Source organism: Alexandromys fortis, unplaced genomic scaffold, assembly GCF_014885135.2.
Source record: "Alexandromys fortis isolate MF-2015 unplaced genomic scaffold, M_Fortis_MF-2015_v1.1 scaffold_472, whole genome shotgun sequence".
In the NCBI taxonomy this organism is placed as follows: domain Eukaryota; kingdom Metazoa; phylum Chordata; class Mammalia; order Rodentia; family Cricetidae; genus Alexandromys; species Alexandromys fortis.
The window spans coordinates 115,318-133,473 of record NW_026068342.1 but is presented as its reverse complement, the minus strand read 5'-3'; the positions used below and the strand labels follow the sequence as shown (position 1 = coordinate 133,473).

The 18,156-nt window shown below is 41.1% G+C and overlaps 1 protein-coding gene and 1 pseudogene across 1 annotated transcript; one reads left to right on the top strand and one right to left on the bottom strand.

Annotated features, from left to right (window-relative positions):
* Positions 1-8,365: 8,365 nt before the first annotated feature.
* Positions 8,366-8,930, bottom strand: LOC126495304 (60S ribosomal protein L17-like; annotated as a pseudogene).
* Positions 8,931-11,893: 2,963 nt separating this feature from the next.
* LOC126495301 (pregnancy-specific glycoprotein 22-like) lies at positions 11,894-17,313 on the top strand. The gene is made up of 5 exons (XM_050132892.1): positions 11,894-12,124; positions 13,304-13,663; positions 14,084-14,443; positions 15,634-15,993; positions 17,042-17,313. Exons 1-5 carry the CDS (start codon positions 12,061-12,063, stop codon positions 17,311-17,313), a joined length of 1,416 nt encoding a protein of 471 aa, XP_049988849.1. The 5' UTR covers positions 11,894-12,060.
* Positions 17,314-18,156: the final 843 nt, after the last annotated feature.

Sequence of the window (18,156 nt, the reverse complement as noted above, 5' to 3'; positions counted from 1 at the left end):
ATCTTAGAGAAACATTGGAGCACAGGCTGCAACTACACACAATGGCCCAAGAGGTGAGTGATCAGTTAGTCAGCTTGGGACCCCATTCTATAGGCCCTCGGTTGCTGGACACAACCCCAGGGCCATTCCCTACCTGCATCAGCTTCATTACCCAGCCAGCAGGCAAGCTTCCTGCAGTAGGTCTCTGTTTATGTCTCCATCAGTTGCTGGATGAAGATTCTATGCTGACATTTAAGATAGTCATCGATCTGACTACAGGGCAGGACCAGTTAACTCATCCTCTCCACTATTACTTAAGGTCTTACCTCCCCTCAGGTTTCAGAACAGGATACTTACACCAAGCAAAACTGGCTAGAAGGGGTCTGAGGTTGAGCAAACCAGCTCAAACATGTTTCCTTCTCGTATCTCTTTATTCTTCAATAAAGAGTTCCCATTCCCCTCAAGGTTTTCAGTTTATATACATGTACAGACACGATTAGCAATTATTTAGGCAATAGCAATGATACCAATCATGGATTTCACATTCCAGGAAAACAGATAAATCTGACAAAGTGGGTGCCTGTTAGCTTACTATGTCTCAGAGGAGGCATGACTGAAGCTCCCCTGTAGTTACTGGGAGAATTAATTAAGGATTGGGGCTTTAAATCAGTCAAGAGTTCTAAGAAGAGGAAAAATGAGGGATTTCATTTACTAACTATGTTTCCTAAGTGTAACTAGTTAAGCTAGAAGTTTGTAATTAATAAATGCAGTAAAACGAGAGATGAATACTTGGCAGTGCCATTGCACCTTCTGAGTTCTTCTGCTTCCTTCTGCTGCAGCTCAGGAAACAACTTTATGGTAACTATGGCAACCAACATGAATCATGGGAATAAAGCTATGATGCTTGATTTGCATTGGAATTTTTGCTAGCTGAATTAAAGGGAATTTCTTTGCACTAGGTCAAGGTGAAAGCTGCAGCTATGTAGAATCCAGAGACTGCCCTTTCCAGACCCTGGTTAAGTGGCAAGGTGCCTGTTGGTTGCCATGTGAAAAAGAATTTCTTTTTCTGGGGCTGGCTTAGTGATCCAAGCTTTTTCCCTATATTTCTAGGGGTAAAGGCACAAACAGTTAATTTCTTAGATTAATATCTTGTGTCAAATGAAACTGAGGTGAATATCAGTACAGAATATTAATAGCTTATAGGGTAGAACAAAGGTCAATAGGTTAATTCTCCTGAGTCAGCTGCTAGAGAATTCAGGGCTGCCCAACCCTGCTTATCAATAAGGGCAGCCATGCTGTCTTCTACTCAGTGCCTGTTTTTTGAGGTTCTCATGTGGTCTATTTGCAAAACTCCTCTCCTTGTCAGATGTCCTGCAATAAAGGATAATTGTGGGTAACTATTTTATATAGATTTGACTATGAGAACAAAGGTTTCTTTGATTGGGTGAATACTTTTACTCCAAGGCTCTACAGTGCGAGAAAAGTTCATCCAGCTACCAGTACAGAAAAAGTTATGCTCAATGAATGATTAATTACATTGCTGAGGATTTTTGGAATGAAACCCTCTATGGAAAGGGGGGTGCATTATGACTTAACAAGGGTAATTTCATAAATGACAGTGACAGGTATTCAAAATCAGGTATTCCTGAAGCTCTACAAATGGGTTTCCTTATTGGATTCCTTCCATGAGTTAGTCTAGAGATTTTTAAGCTGTACTTTCACTATAAAGTCCTATGGGCTTGTAGCAGAGAGTTGTACATATTCTAGGCAACAGGAAATGGTCTGTATGTCATAAAAGCAAAGATTTAGCACAAAATACCTTAATACCCACTCCTACAGTGATACACTTCTTCCAACAGGGCCACACTTCCTAAGAGTATCACTCCTCTTGGATGCCATTTTATTTCAAACTACCATACTTGGTTAGAGGCACACTACGATATTTTCTATTTTTTGTGGGTACTGTGAAGGGGGTTTTAGCCCTGATTTTTTCTTAGCCCATTATCATTTGTGTGAAGGAGGGCTACAGATTTTTGAGTTACTTTTGTAATCATCCACTTCCTGGTAGGTGTTTATCAGCTCTAGGGGTGCCCTGGTAGAATCTTGGGCTTGGTTATGTAAACAATAATATCATCTGCCAATAGGATACTTTGAGTTCTTCCTTTCTGGTTTATCCCCTTGATATCTTTCAATTGTCTTGTTGCTCAATCTAAAACTTCAAGTACTTTCTTAAAAAGATACAGAGAGAGTTGACAGCCTTTTAGGTTCTCTTCATTTAATTTGATGTTGGCCATTAGTTTGCTATATACTGCCTTTATTATGCTTAGGTATGTCCCTTATATCCATATTCTCTCCAAGACGTTTATCATGAAGTATTGTTATATTTGCATAGGCCTTTCAGCATCAAATGAGATTATCACAAAGAGTTTCCTACTTTAAGTTTCATTATATGGTGGGTTACATTGACAGATTTTCTTATGTTGAACCATTTTAGATTCTCTGGAATTAGTCCTACTAGATCATATAGGATCATCTTTTGATGTGTATTTGGATTCTGTTTGTGAGTTTTTATTGGTTATTTTTACATATATGTTTCTGAAGGAAACAGATCTGTAATTCTTTGTTGAGACTGTGTGGTTTGTTCTTTGATGAATATGAAATGTCTTTTTCCATATCTTTAGTTTAATTTTATTTAAGTCTATTTTGTTACATATTAGAATAGATATACCAGCTTGTTCCTTAGGTGTGTTTTTTAAAACTCATTTTCTTTCTTTTCTTTTTTTTGGATTTTTGAGATGGTTTCTCTGTAGCTTTTTTGGTTCCTGTCCTGGAACTAGCTCTTATAGACCAGGCTGGCCTCGAACTCACAGAGATCCGCCTGCCTCTGCCTCCCGAGTGCTGGGATTAAAGGCGTGCGCCACCACCGTCCCTAAACTCATTTTCCAACTCTTTAGTCTGAGATCTCCTCTACAGAATTTGTGAAGAGTTAATGAAACAGCATCATCAAAACTTAAGTTTTATTCTGACACAGAACAGGCCTCCCAGGCACATTCATCACCTGCCTCTTCTGGCTCCATTGGAATCAGAGCAGAAGTTAATTGCCAGCTGAGAAAGACAGGATCTGGAAGCATTTGGGATAAAGGAACATGACCCCAAGTTCTGAGTGTTCTTTCTGGGTCATAGAGATCGTGTTAGCAAGTGAAGGTAAAAGAATGCGTGAGTTAGTGATAGAAGGAAAAATCTACTTATCCTTAAGTAAAGTCTCTAAGTCTGGGACATTTCTCCCTCCTTTGAGAAACCCTCCCAATTGATGTTTCAATATCAGACCAAGGTGAGCCAAAAGAAATAAGAGATGTCAGGAGGGAAGGAAGAATTATAACTGGAATCTCATAAGAGGATTGGAATTTGCTTGTGACCATACAAGGGCTGAGAATTAATTTCTGTATGTATCCATAAAGCTGTAAATGGAAGTTTCTGTTCTGCCTGCAGTCGTTCAGTTTCAAAGAATCATACAGAAACTACATTGATTATAACCCCATTTGGCTGATGGCTCAGGCACATTTCTAATTCATTCTTATACCTTAAATTAAATCATTTCTATTAATCTGTGTATTGGCAAGAGTTTGTGACCTACCAGTAAGTTTCTGGCATTTTTCTCCTTTGACAGCTACATGGTGTCTCCCTGACTCCACTTTCTTTCTTCCTCTATCTCTGCTCAGATTTCCTGCCTTGAAATGTTCTGCCCTGCAATAGGCCAAAGAAGCTTCTTCTTTTAGCCAATGATAGTAAAACATATTCATAGCATTCAGAGGGGGAATCCCACATCATAAAACCAAGGCTTCACCCAAAGCTCAATGTTGTCATTTCAGGGATCTACTTCCCAAGATCTGTAAATTTTCTTCACTTTGGTTCTACTGATGCCAACGGCTGAATTCTAAACAAGGGAGATATAGGATTTTCAAGTACTGGTAATGATGTTGGGGATAAAAAACTCTTAGCATGAAATTTTGGGCTGTCCACTGATAAGTCAAGAGTGCTGTGCAGGTGGTTGAGTGGCATTATTGTAAAAGAGGTGGAGGCTTGACTCTGGATACAAATACTTATCTGAGAGGGGTATGATCAGATCATCTGAACTCTCTGGAGCAAACTTAATAAAGCCACAAGTGATACCTGCAAAGAAAAGGGAAAATATTGTTGTTTAGAACACTCTAGTATCTGTTCTATTACCTTAGTTGTGCATGTACCACCCACAGCTGATGTGCAGATTATTAGAAGAGTATTCACATAGCATACATAGTCCTTGATCCATCACTGGCACAACACACAAGAGAATTTCACTGGACTCTCATGTGTGCACTGAGCCTGAGTCTGAGATTTCCCCTTTCTTCATCACCCTGAGCCTCACTATAAAGGATATGTCCCCCAAGGCATTCTAGCTCAATGCTGGTCATAGCTTATGATGGTGGCCTCAGGTAACAGTATTTTGTAGACATCAAAGAGAAGATGGCCTGCTGTGGTATTTCTGACCCTTGCAAAGGCCTCTTTCAACTAGTGTTGGTTTTTCTAACTTTCACCCACACTCCAAGTCCTTAGAGAACTAGGCCAAAGGAGACTCACAGGCAGATGCACGATGTTGAGTGTTCAGAGATGGTGGCTCTCCTGTGTTGTGTGGGAGAAACAGTTTTTGTTACGTGTGAGATGAGATGCAGAACTTGATGATACAGACTTAGGATTTGGAGTCAGATATCTATTTCTCTTCTGGATATCTCTGACACACTGCATGCCTTCTACTAAAGAATGCTGTGTCCCTCTTGCTGTACTGATATCCACTGCTGAGCCTGGTCCAGTGCCCTCCAAGACAATGATATTTAAAGAAGTTCTTCAGATAAAACAGAATAATATTTCCTATTTAACTTCCCTGAGAAGTACCTACAAATCAGTCCTCAGGACATGTGTGCACAGAAATATCACAAATAAAACCAGAAGTAGTTCTGTCATTCAGATAAATGAGCAGACTGGATCATAATATGTACCAATCTTGTCAGGTGTTTGACGGTGACTGAAATGAGGCATGGATGCCCGAATTCAAAGAATGAGTCACAGAATGATCTTGGAGAGGAAAGATAATAGCTTAAAGGTGAGCTTGAAACAGAACCATTGTCTTGGCCTGTCATACTTTGTTTTGGACAGTTAAAGGCCATAACTAGGTATTTTCTGAAATGCAGGTTGCTGTTTCCTTCCTTCCTTCCTTCCTTCCTTCCTTCCTTCCTTCCTTCCTTCCTTCCTTCCTTCCTTCCTTCTTTCCTTCCTTTTTCCTTTTTTCTTTTCTTTCTTTCTTTCTTTCTTTCTTTCTTTCTTTCTTTCTTTCTTTCTTTCTCTCTTTTCATGTGTATAAAAAGTTATTTTTACTGCATGTATATCTGTGTACCACAAGTATGCCCAGTGCTCACAGAAGCCAGAAGAGGGCATTGGATATCCTGGAAGTGGAATTACAGATAGGTTATGAGATGTCATGGGTGTGCTGAAAACAGAACTTGGATTCTCTACAAGAAAATCAGAGCCCTTAATTACTGAGGCATCTCTCCAGCACTCCCAGGTGGATGTTTTCAGAGGCAGATATGACTGTTAGAGTGTCATGAACAAGAACTTGCTAGAACTATGAATAGAAGAAGCGAGTGTGTTTGACAGATCTGGATTAAAATTTTAGGATCCTTACTTTCTCCATATGATATTATTGTTACTAATACCCAGGATTTAAGGCCAATCCCCATTGCTTCTCTAAAGAGTACAATGAAGTTTTATGAGAGACAGATGTTAAACTTGTTTAAAACCAGTGACTCCCTGAGCAGAACCATAGGTTAATTGCAAGGTTCAAAGCAAATCCCTGCCCTTCACCTTTCTGGAGTAGTAATAGCAGCATGCCAGAAAACACAGGATTTTTTGGTCAGTAGATGATCTTCGGAGTCCTGGGATTTAATAGAATTATCCAGAAGTGTTTTAAAGTCAAACTGAACTCTCCATTTGTTTTCACCTCATAAAACAGCCGTATTCCCAAGCTTTCAATGGCCAAGAATAACACCTGTGAAAAACAGCTGATCCTGCTACATATACACATGAGGAGGCTCCGAGGGTGCAGTCACTAGATACGTGATTGTACACATACAGATTGTCTGTCACCCATGACCTGGGAGACAGATGTACACACTATGTTTTCTGTATCTCTTTCCAGTAATAACACACATTGTTAATGTATTTTGCCATGGCGATAAGGTAGTCTCAAATACAAACATGTCCCTGACACTGGGACAGGACAGCTGTCCAGATTAGCACCATCTGTTACTACTTGACTACAGGAAAGAATTTGCTAGACTTAATCCCAAAGGACCTGGAACCATAAGGAGAACCTGTGTCTTCTGGTCCTCTTTTTAGGCTCCCTGATTTTCCCGTAAAGTCGCGTACGCCCGTCAGAAGAGCTGGCTAAGGGCCTCGGCACTGGAGCAGCAGGGTTCTTTTTTTTTTTTTTTTTTTTTGGTTTTTCGAGACAGGGTTTCTCTGTGACTTTGGAGCCTGTGCTGGCACTAGCTCTGTAGACCAGGCTGGTCTCGAACTCACAGAGATCCGCCTGCCTCTGCCTCCCGAGTGCTGGGATTAAAGGCGCGCGCCACCATTGCCCGGCTTGAGATTTTTTTTTTGGAACAGGGTTCTTCATAATGAGACTCCGAAGAAGATTCCCATTTGGCTAGTTGATGCCTAGGGACATTGTGGAGTCTTCTGGAGCTGGAGTTAGGTAACCTTGTGAGGCCTCTTCACATAGGTGCTTAGAACTCAACTCAGGTCCTCTGGAAGAGTAGCATGTGCTAATATACACTGGACCATATCTCTAGCCCTCCTTTATCATTATTTTCTTTTTTCCCTCTGTGGTACCATTCAACCCCTGAATTTACTTCCCGACTATCTGTCTGCATTCTGGTCAATTGCAGCTAGGGCTTTGGGAGGGCAGAATGCCCTTGCTGTGTTTGAATGTTCCAAGTCCTAGAAATGGCTCAGACACCTGCGAATGAATAGGAATGAGGGAGTTAATGAGTGAAGAATCATACAAGGGAACTTATTTGAAGGAATCTCATGTTGGTAGATAACAAAATAGATTAATGACATGGTTTAAGTTTTAATTTCCCATTACTTATGAATTTTAGATATGTGTATGAGAGATAGTAGCAAAAACTTCTGAATTAAATCAGCCAATATACTTTACAGATATACTGGCCTCAGAATGGAAACCCGGACATGTGTCATATTGGGGAAAGGGTTTTGCTTTTGTTTCCACAGGAGAAGAAAGGCTATGGATACTATCAAAATTGATGAATATTTGACTTGAACAAGAGATACCTCATAATTAGAAGAGATGATATTTCATAAAACAGCATGGATGTTTAATCTTCCTACCTAGATTTAATCTACTACCTAAACTAGGTTAGTAGTTTAACCTACCTAGAAAACTATGAAACAATTTTCACTTTATCAGATATAAAGTGAATGTTCCCCAAAATTAGGGTTGGTGAAGGATTGTGTTTCTGTCTCTTCAGAAGAATAAAGGTATCCAGCTAAGTAATATGAAGACCACTGGAATAATGAGAGATCTGAAGAAAAATGACAAACCATCCAGAAAAAAAGGTCTCAAGAAAAGAGTAAATTGGCCTATTGGCATATCACATATCTAACAGGATAAAATTTCATAAATCTTTCCAAATGTTTGTTTCTGTGGTTTTCTACAGACATACAATGCCAATGGTGTTTTTGTAGTTGCAGTAAAATTCAGGATTAAAGCTGGCTTTGAAATGTGCTAGACTTTGTTGACTCTCCAAGGGAAGCCTTACCTTTCATGAGGAGTCCATGGGGGAAAGGTGGGAGGAGCAGGAGGAGGGGAGGGAGTGGGAACTAGAATGGCATGTAAAATGAGAAAAGATTTTTTTAAAAATAGATAAATAAATAAAGAAAATTTAAAAAGCTGTCTTTGGAGTTAAAATGTGGCTCTCTTTTTCTCTAAATCCAAGCATGCTTACTAAAGTGAAATCCAGAATCTCTATCTCATGTCAGAAGAGCCACCTGATATGGGACAGAAGAAAAACAAATATTTAAGTACTATTTTATTGCCACTAATCTCATAATCTTTTAGTTTTATATTGTATCTTTAAAGCTTTTCTTAAGGCAAACATTATCACAAAATTTATAAGATTAATATATATGTATTTTAAAATTTTGTCATGATATTAATGGTCATATATAGTACTAATTAATTCTAGGCAAAATCTTCATTTACCCTTCCTGTACATGATTTCAGGTTTGAGTCTCTAACAGTTTTTTTTTTTGCATTTATTTCATGTTGAATTTATTCCCATGCCATAAGTTTTTGTTTCTTCAGTTTCTTCTGGGATATATTTTTCTTCTGTGCAACCTCCTCTTCTGGCTTTGGAACAATCTGTTCCTTTTCAGTGAGGATCATCTCGATGTGGCAGGGGGAGCCCATGTATGGGTTAATCCGGCCATGAGCTCTGTAAGTTCGTCGGCGCACCTTAGGTGCTTTGTTCACCTGGATGTGCTCAATGACCAGAGAGTCCACATCTAAACCCTTCAGTTCAGCATTGCTCTCTGCATTTTTAAGCATGTGCAGCAAACATTCTGTACTCTTTTTTGGCCACCGACCCTGTGTCCAGCCCTACTGTTTGGCCTGGGCGCACCTACTGACTCCACCATTGTACTGTCGGAATGGCACACACTGCTTCTTCAAAGTGGCATCTTTCAGATACTTGGTGGCTTTTCGGATATGCATACCCTTGATGGCCTGGGCCGTTTCACGGGTGTTCTTAAAGTGAACCCGAAGGTTTGATCCTCTCGATTTGTATGATTTTGTAGGGTTTTCTGGGTCAAGAGAGTAGCAAACCATCTTCACAGGTCACCTCTGGCCGCTTACAGGAAGAGCGAGTCTTTATCAGTTTTATGCAGTGAATTATGACCATACCAAACAGTGACCTTTGAATGATGAGGCCCCAGAAGGATTCGTCCAGTACTATAATACCATTAAACTGAAAAATACCACCTAAAGATTGGCTTTGGACTACAAACTACTCAGAACAATTTTGAGATGGCTAGCTCATATGATCCAATCTCACAGACTAGTTAGGACTTGAGACAAGCCCATTACACAGAAAATATACAACAAGTGTGTAGAAGGAGCTGCGGGCCGCTTCCTGCCACCTGCCTCCTGAACGGCTAGCTTTACCCCAAATAATTACATGGAAACTGTATTCAATTAAACACTGCCTGGCCCATTAGTTCCAGCCTCTTATTGGCTAATTCTTATATCTTGCTTTAACCCATATTTGGTAATCTGTGTAGCACCATGAGGTGGTGGCTTACCAGGAAGGATCTTAATCTGCATCCGTCTCAGAGAGGAGAAGCATGGTGACTGCCTCACTTCCCTTCTTCCCAGCATTCTGTTCCGTCTATGAGGCCTACCTAATTTTCTGTTCTATAAAAGGGCCAAGGCAGTTTTCTTTATTAACCAATGAAAGTAACACATAGACAGATGACCCTCCTCCACACAAGTGATAGAGCCACCTATCCCAGGACTTGACAACTAACCCAAAATTTTCTTTTCCAGAGCCCCCAAAGATGTTGTCACCCAATATATATACATATATGTACACATATATGTATATATATTTATATATATATACCTATGTATGTGTGTGGGCTTGTTTTTCTTTCCAAAACAAGAACCCTGAATGTAATCTATTTTGTTTAGCCTTTTCCCTGACCATTACCAATAACAGCTTGTAACCAACCACTCTAAACAATGACAAACATTTATAACCCATTGAACTACCATTTTATCCCACCTACACCACCGCTTGTCAGGTATCATGTTCTTAAATTTACTTCCTGCAAGCCCAGACATGTATACCCAGCAAATCTTCCTTTCACCATCGATGGAGAAAACAAGATATTCTATGACAAAAGCAGATTTAAACAATATCCACAAATACAACCTTACAGAAAGCATTAGAAGAAAAACCTCAAGCAAAGAAAGCTAACACCACCCACAATAACACAGACATGATAACCCTCCAACAACACAACTCAAAGAAGGGAAACACACAAACACTACCACCAAAAGATAACCAGAGTTAAAAACCACTGGTCGTTAATATCACTTAATATCAATGGACTCATTTCACCTATAAAAAGGCACAGGTTAAGAGATTGGATATGAAAACAGGATACAGCATTCTGCTATTTAAAAGAAACACACATCTCAACCTCAAAGACAGATACTACCTCAGAGTAAAGGGTTGGGATAAGTTTTTCCAATCAAATGGACCTAAAAAGCAAGTGGGTGTGGCTATTCTAATATCTAACAAAATTGATTTCAAACTAAAATCAATGAGAAGAGATGGAGAAGAACACTTTATAATCAAAACAGGAACAATTCATCAAAATGAGGTCTCAATCCTAAATATCTATGCCCCTAATACAAAAGCATGTGAAAGAAACATTACTAAAACCCAAATCACACATCAAAGCCCACACACTAATAGTAGGATATTTCAGCACTCCTATCTCCCACCAATGGACAGATCAACCAGACAGAAACTTAACAGAGAAATAAGAGAACTAACAGATGTAGTGAATCAAATAGACTGAACAGACATCTATAGAACATTTTACCCAAACAGGAAAGAATATACTTTCTTCTCAGCATATCATGGAATTTTCTTGAAAATTGATCACATACTCACAAAGCAAACATCCACAGATACAAAAAAAAAATAGAGTAACCACCTGTGTTTTATCGTATTACCATGGAGTAAAGTTAGAATTTACCAATGATAGCACCCCCAGAAAGCCTACGAACTCATGGAAACTAAACAATCAACTACTGAACCACCACTGGGTCACAGAAGAAATAAAGAAAGAAATTAAAGTCTTTCTTGAATTCAATGAAAATAAGGACACAACATATCCAAACCTATGTAACACTATGAAGGCAAAAGTTCATAGCACTAAGTGCCCACATAAAGAAAACGGAGAAAGCTCACATCAGAGACTTAACATCACACCAGAAAGCCCTAGAAAAAAAGAAGCAGACTCACCCAGGAGGAGAGAAAGACTGGAAATTATTAAACTGAAGTTGAAATCAACAAAATAGAAACACAGAAAACAATCCAAAGAATCAATGAAACAAAGAGCTGGTTCTTTGAGAAAATCAATAAGATAGACAAACCACTATCCAAACTAATCAAAAAGCAGAGAGAGAACAGTCAAATTAACAGAATCAGAAATAAAAAAGGGGATATAACAGTGGACACTGAGGAAATTCAGAGAATCATTAGGTCTTACTACAAAAGCCTGTATGCCACGAAATTGAAAAATGTAAAAGAAATGGGCAATTTTCTAGATAGATAATATATACCAAAATTAAATCAATACCAGGTGAGCAGTAATTAAAGGCTCCTGGCCATCTCTCCTTGTTCAGAACTTGACTGGTGACATTATTGATAAAGAATTGACCTTCACTCATAGTTATCATACATCTAGTCTCCCTCCCACCTTCAGAGACATCTGTCACTTTCCTCTTGGGATTAAATAAATACCATCTTCATAGAGCATTGAGAGCACAGGACAGACAGTGTGCTCAGCTAGGTATTTTTGTCACAGGACACAGTTGTGATAAAGGCTCCCTCTGGTGTTAACAGACCTAAGGCAAGGACACAGCAGATATCAGCCCTCAGAAGAGCCATTGTTCTCTGAGGTCTGGGGATGCTTATCAGCATTGTTGCTCAATGTGTTCCTTGGAGGAGAAACATAAAGGGAAGTCAAGAGGGATACAGGGCAGTACTGAGAGTGGAGGGGACAAGGCAGTGCCTTGGACACATAATCTACCCCCAACAGCCCATTGGGTTCTGGGAAGTGTTCCTGTCTGAGAGGAAACTCAGCTCAGAGGAAAGAAGAACAGCAGAGACTGAGTACTCGCTGGAACTGAAGCTCTTCTCCTAAAGGGAGGATTGTACAGTGAGAAGGGAGATGGAGGTGTCCTCTGTTCTTCTCTGCAATGGGTGTACCTCATGGCAGGGGCTTCTGCTCACAGGTAAGGGTACACACTCTCTGACTGTGAGGGTAGAGAGAATCTCAGAAGCAGGCTGTAGTCTTCTAATGAGGGCAGGAACCTGAGAGAAGACTTGAGGTTTCTGTTTGAAGTCATGGGGAAGAAGGTACAATGAGTGACAGAGGTTCAGCAGCCTGAGCAGACAGATGTGATGAGGGGGAGAGACAAGCCTCAAGCACTCAATATTGACAGTCAATTACTTTGTCTGCAGTGTTCTAAGACAGCTGTTGCCAACCATGACAGCATGGCCATCCAAATAGAAATCAAACAGGGGTGTACCATAGAGATGGCTGAGTGTGTGGAGACATGACAACCTGAATTTAATCCTCAGCTGCCTCATTGTAGAAAGAGAGAACAGATTCCAGAAGTCATTTCCCTGCCCTCCACACAGGTGCTGTGGTGTATATCTGCAGATACTAACATTGAGACAAGTGTCTTCACATATGTTCTGTGGCATGTACCCACACATGGGCAAAATGAAACGTATGTTTCTACACAGATTTTGGCACACTCTTCACGTGCATACATGGAGACACCTGCCTTCAGAATACACATATAATATACATTAGTAAATTAAAATAATTTAAATCACAATTGAATATAATTATTGCCATTAACTCCAAACCTGGGAACTATGTAGATAATCTCACGGGGACACATACCTCTTTCCTTCCTTCCTTCCTTCCTTCCTTCCTTCCTTCCTTCCTTCCTTCCTTCCTTCCTTTTTTCTTTTACTTTGTTCACATTGCCTGAATCTTTCCCGGGAGATGAAATTTCCAAAACAGCCACACTAATCCCTATCCTCACAAGGCCTTGTCTCTTGTGGACCTGACATCAGTGTATCTGCAAGATGAAGTCCTGAGTTGACTGGAATTATAAAGTGGACAGAGAAAAAAGTCAGAAAGGGAGGATTCTCCAGAGGAGTTCAGAAAGGCATCACAAAATATTCTATGTGAGGAGTGATATGGGGACACTTACGGGGGAGGCAGACAGACACCTGAGCAGAGGATTCCTAAGGGAATTGGTCATACAGTGTGAGGCTCTGAGGGAATGAAAATCATGTTGCTCACCAAGAAAGATGGACACATTTATTTCCCCCCATGTAAGCTGAGCGATTGTCAAATAAACTCAACATTGATGGTTTTTCTCTCTCCCTTCCAGCTTCCCTTTTAACATGCTGGCACCTGCCCACAGCCATCAAAGTCAGAATTGAATCTGTCCCACCCCAAGTGGTTGAGGGAGAAAATGCCCTTCTTTTTGTCAATGGTCTGCCAAAGAGTTCTAATGCTTTAGTCTGGTCCAAAAGTGTGGAAAATATGGACCATGGAATTGGAACGTATTTCCTGGACAAAAATTTAAGTATACCAGGGCCTTTTCACAGTGGTAGAGAGACGGTATACAGCAATGGATCCCTGCTGCTGAGAAATGTCACCAAGAAGGATACAGGATTCTATATCCTACGAATCTTAAATAGACATGTATTTATTGTGTCAACAGCAACCATGTACCTTCACGTCCACAGTAAGTGATTCTGTGAATTCTGGGTTCTGGGTGGATTTCATTTCACTGGACACGCACAGTAGAGTGGCCTGTGCCTCCCTCCCCTGTGCACTGCAACCCAATTTTGTGCTTTGGGTATTCAGTGCAGGATATGCACAGTGTAGAGTAATGACAATAGATCACAGTCCTTCATTTGATTTCTCTTTACAGGCAGGTGGACAGATGGTGGGTAACTCAGTCTAGGATAACAATAACAGGCTATGTCTAGACTCCCGGAGTATGTCCTTGAGAAAGACCCCAAAGGAATCAACATTGGGTGCTTATCTCCACCAAGAAGGACAGGGAGAAACTCACATACCTAGGTTGAGCAGTGGACACGGGGCCTCATCTTAGTCAGATCCAAAAGTTCAAATTTGGTTCGATCTCTTTCTTCCCTTCTAGCCATATTTTGGACTTGTGGGCGCCATGCCACCTCTGCCCAGCCCACTATTGAATCAGTGCCACCCTGCATTACTGAAGGGGGAAGTGTTCTTCTACTCGTTCACAATCCACCAGAGAATATTAAAGCCTTTGCCTGGTTCAAATGGATGACTGCGTCCAAGAATCTTGAGGTTGCCCGATATATACCAGACAGGAAAGCAACTGTGTGGGGGCCTGCATACAGTGGCAGAGAGACGTTGCACAGTGATGGATCCCTGCTGCTTCATGGTGTCACTCAGAAAGACCCTGGACTGTACACTCTAGCTATTCTGAGAACAGATTTGAGAAGTGAAGAAGCACAGATACAACTCCAGTTCCACAGTAAGTGATTCTCTGTGATTGTTCAGTACCTGGTAGGCCTTAGACATCAAGGACTGCCATGGCTGGTCTAGCTGCCCTTCTCCTCTATATTGTGTTCCCAGGGGGAGATTTGTGCACTTAATGTAGGTCACACAGGTAGAGACAAATGGCCACAACTCTACTTCCATCTTCTGAGCCCATCTGCATCAAGGAAGACATTGATGGCAAACAACTCTGTCTAAGATGTCAGAGTCAGACCAGTCTCTTGTTAATGTAGATCAGGGAGCCCTGAATTCTGTCATTCTTCTAAGACTGGACTAAAGTGACACAGGGGAGCATTTTCTAGTGCTCTATTCTTACATCCTTTCAAGGCTGATAGAGAAAATGATTTTAGAACATCCATGTCAAACTAGGGTATTTATTAGCTCCAAATTGAGAGTGTCATGAATAAAATCCAGGCACAGAGACCATGGTGGAGTGCTTCCATTTGGCTTGCTCTTCGTGCTTGCTCCAACAGCTCTCTTATATAACCCAAGATTCCTTGCCCAATGCTTGAACTGCCTGTGTTGGTCTGAATTCTTTTGCATCAATTCCAAATTAAAAAAATATGTCCTGTAGCTTAGCCCACCAGCCAATCTGGTGGTGGAGTTTTCAACTGAGACCTTTTCTTGCCAAATGACTGTAGCTGTGTCAAGTTGACATAAAACCATTCAGCCTATTACTCAAGCATTTTAAAGACCTGAACCTGCCTTGAAGATCAGACTGCTCTCCAGGTTCCACATAGCCCCAAACCTAATGGATACTTGACAGAGCAAGCACATCTATTATTGAAGTCATGGGTTGAGTGTTGCTTCAAAGTAAAAAAAAGAAAAATCCTACAACGTGAAAGTTCCAGGCCTGTTGAGTTCAGAGGAGTCATCATCTCGAACCCCAGTGTTCATGTGTGTGTGCAGTGTCTGAGGGCATTGAGGGAGCAGTCATATACACACCCCCAGGGGCAGTTCCATGCAGAGGATGCGACGGTATCAGGGGCACTGTTGGAAAGGAGGAGGTCATGTATCTACTTTCGACTAAGTTGGATAGATACACACACACACACCTGCAACTCTAGGTTGAGTGATGAATCCATCTGATCAGGATGGAGTTTAACATCTTTTCACCAAGAACAATGATCCCCATGTGATGGCTTTTTTTCCTCTTTTCCCTCCCAGCTTCTCATTCTCAGTTCTGCAACCCTTTCACTTCTTCCCAACTCAGGATCCAACCGGTGCCTCGCTATGCAGCTGAAGGGGAAGGCGTAGTTCTCCAAGTTCATAATCTTCCAGAAGATCTGAAAGCCTTTTCCTGGCATAAATCAAAGTATAGGAACCCGTTAAGTAAAGTTGTAGAATATATGAGAGCCACGAATTCCATCACCTGGGGGCCTGAAGTCAGAAAAAGAGATATGGTGTACAATAATGGATCCCTGATGCTCCAGGATCTCACCGAGAAAGATGCAGGAATCTACACACTAGCAGTTTTAAAAAAAGATTCCAAAATTGAAAAAGCATATGTGGAATTTTATGTAAAGAGTAAGTGACTCTCTATGGTCTCCAACTGCTTGAAGAGTCTGATCCCACTTCACACACTAACCTGTCAGGACTGGGCTGTTACTGAGCTCTCCTCCAGTGTATTGTGTCCCCGTACTGGGGTTTGGGTCTCTACTGCAGGACACACATGGGGTAGATAAACTGTAATAGATCAGAACCCCACAATTGCCTTTTCTTACAGAAGGAGGAACTTTCATACAGAAAGGTGTAAACTCAGTCCCAGGATATCAGCATCAGTCCAGACACTTGGAGCTCTCACCATGCACATGCCCCAGAAAGATTCTGTTGGAGTCAGGCAGTTCTTGGATAGTTAAATCTTAGGGTCCTAACAGAGAGAACCAGAAAGCTCCAACTCCACAACTTTGCCCCAGGCTGGACTCAAGGTGACACTGGGGAGATTTTTGCAGCTGTTTGTCTAGATTTTTGTCAGAGTCACAGGGAACAAGGCTTTACTGACTGTCCAAGTCATGGGACCTACGATACTAAAGTGCAAACCAGCTGTCTACTGCCATGACAGCTGCAGTTTGGTGGGTCACCTGTGCATCTCCTTTTCCTATGACTTAGTGGACAGGTGTCTGGGCCATTATCCTATTATTCTGAAGGGTTTATGAGACTTCACTGGAAGTTCAAGGCACCAAGGGAAGAAATCAAAGAGGTAATTACTCTCCATTTCTCTTTCACCTCAGGAATCCAGACTAGGGAATTGTTTCCTGCAGCTAAATAGTAACAGAAGCTGTTGATGTCAGCAGCTCCCCCATCCCAAGCTTAGACCTTTGCTCATGACTAAGCTTAACTCATGGACATGGCAATGATCATGCATTGTGTGTCCTATCCCAGTGAAACAGGGACACAGAAAACAGTGCCTGAATTAGGGTCCTACAGTCCCTGGGTGGCAGATCCAAAACATAAGTTATGTGTCTAACCACAGCTTCAAATTCTTCCCCCTGGAAAATTTATAAAGTCTGAACTAAAGAGAGCCTGGTTGGACTCTCTGGATGACTGCCATTTGGTATTCTCTGTTTCTTCACAGAGTCTGTGACACAGCCCTTTGTGCATATCAGTGACAGCACACTCACAGGAGGTACATCTGTGATCTTCACTTGCATTTCACCCGACACTGATGTCTCCATCCGTTGGATCTTCAATAACCTGAGTATGCCTCACCTAAGAAGGATGACTCTGTCCCCAACAAAGTGTGGACTCAGAATAGATCCTGTCAGGAGTGTGGATGCTGGAGAATACAAGTGTGATGTCTCCAACTTAGTCAGTATGAAGACCAGTCTCCCAGTCTCTTGGCCGTGATGAGTGAGTGACCTCTCCTCCCATTCCAGGGTAGAATGCTGACATTTATTTAATCAATGGGTACAAATGTAGAAAAATTATGTGGTGAAAATGATTAGGTACTACTCAGGTTTAGCCAGCATGGTGACTCACGCCTGTAGTCCTGGAATACATGTGTGTACAAGGGATGGCCAGGAATTCTAGTGATGCTGTCTTAAAAAGAAATTAAAGACATCACCAAAAATCTAAAGCCTCAAAAGCTTAGCTTGTGGTTCAAATATATAACGATCTCTCAGTATTCATGCAAACTAATTTTAGGAGCCCTAAAGCTTTTGGATGCCCTAAGTATACTCTGAAAGTGATGCATTGTTTTCTTTGAGAAAAACATCCTCTCATATGATCAAACACATTCCTCATTTCACTAGTTTACCTAAACCCAATGTGCCTGCACACCAGCCAGCCAAGTGAAGTGAGGAAGAGTGGCAGGAGAAGGGTCTGTCTATTTTCACTGTGGTCATCGCTGGTTTCTAAACAGCTTTGATCCATTTTGTTTGATGCACAGAAGTAACATCCTTCACATAAGGGCAGATCACACTGTTTTCATCCTGAAAGTGGCCTTCACAGTGGGATTTTTGAACATAAGTGTTTTTCTGTTAATATGTATTTCTTTCCTTTTTATTTTCCTCTCATATATTACATACTGACCACAGTTACCTCCTCCACCCACTCCTTTTTAAATTCCACTTTCCCTCTACCCCAGATCCACTCCTCTTCTCTTTCCCTTCAAAAAGGATAGGGATATCTACAGAACATGGCATATCAAGTTATGTTAGACTTGCCACCATCCCTCATATCAGAGCTTAG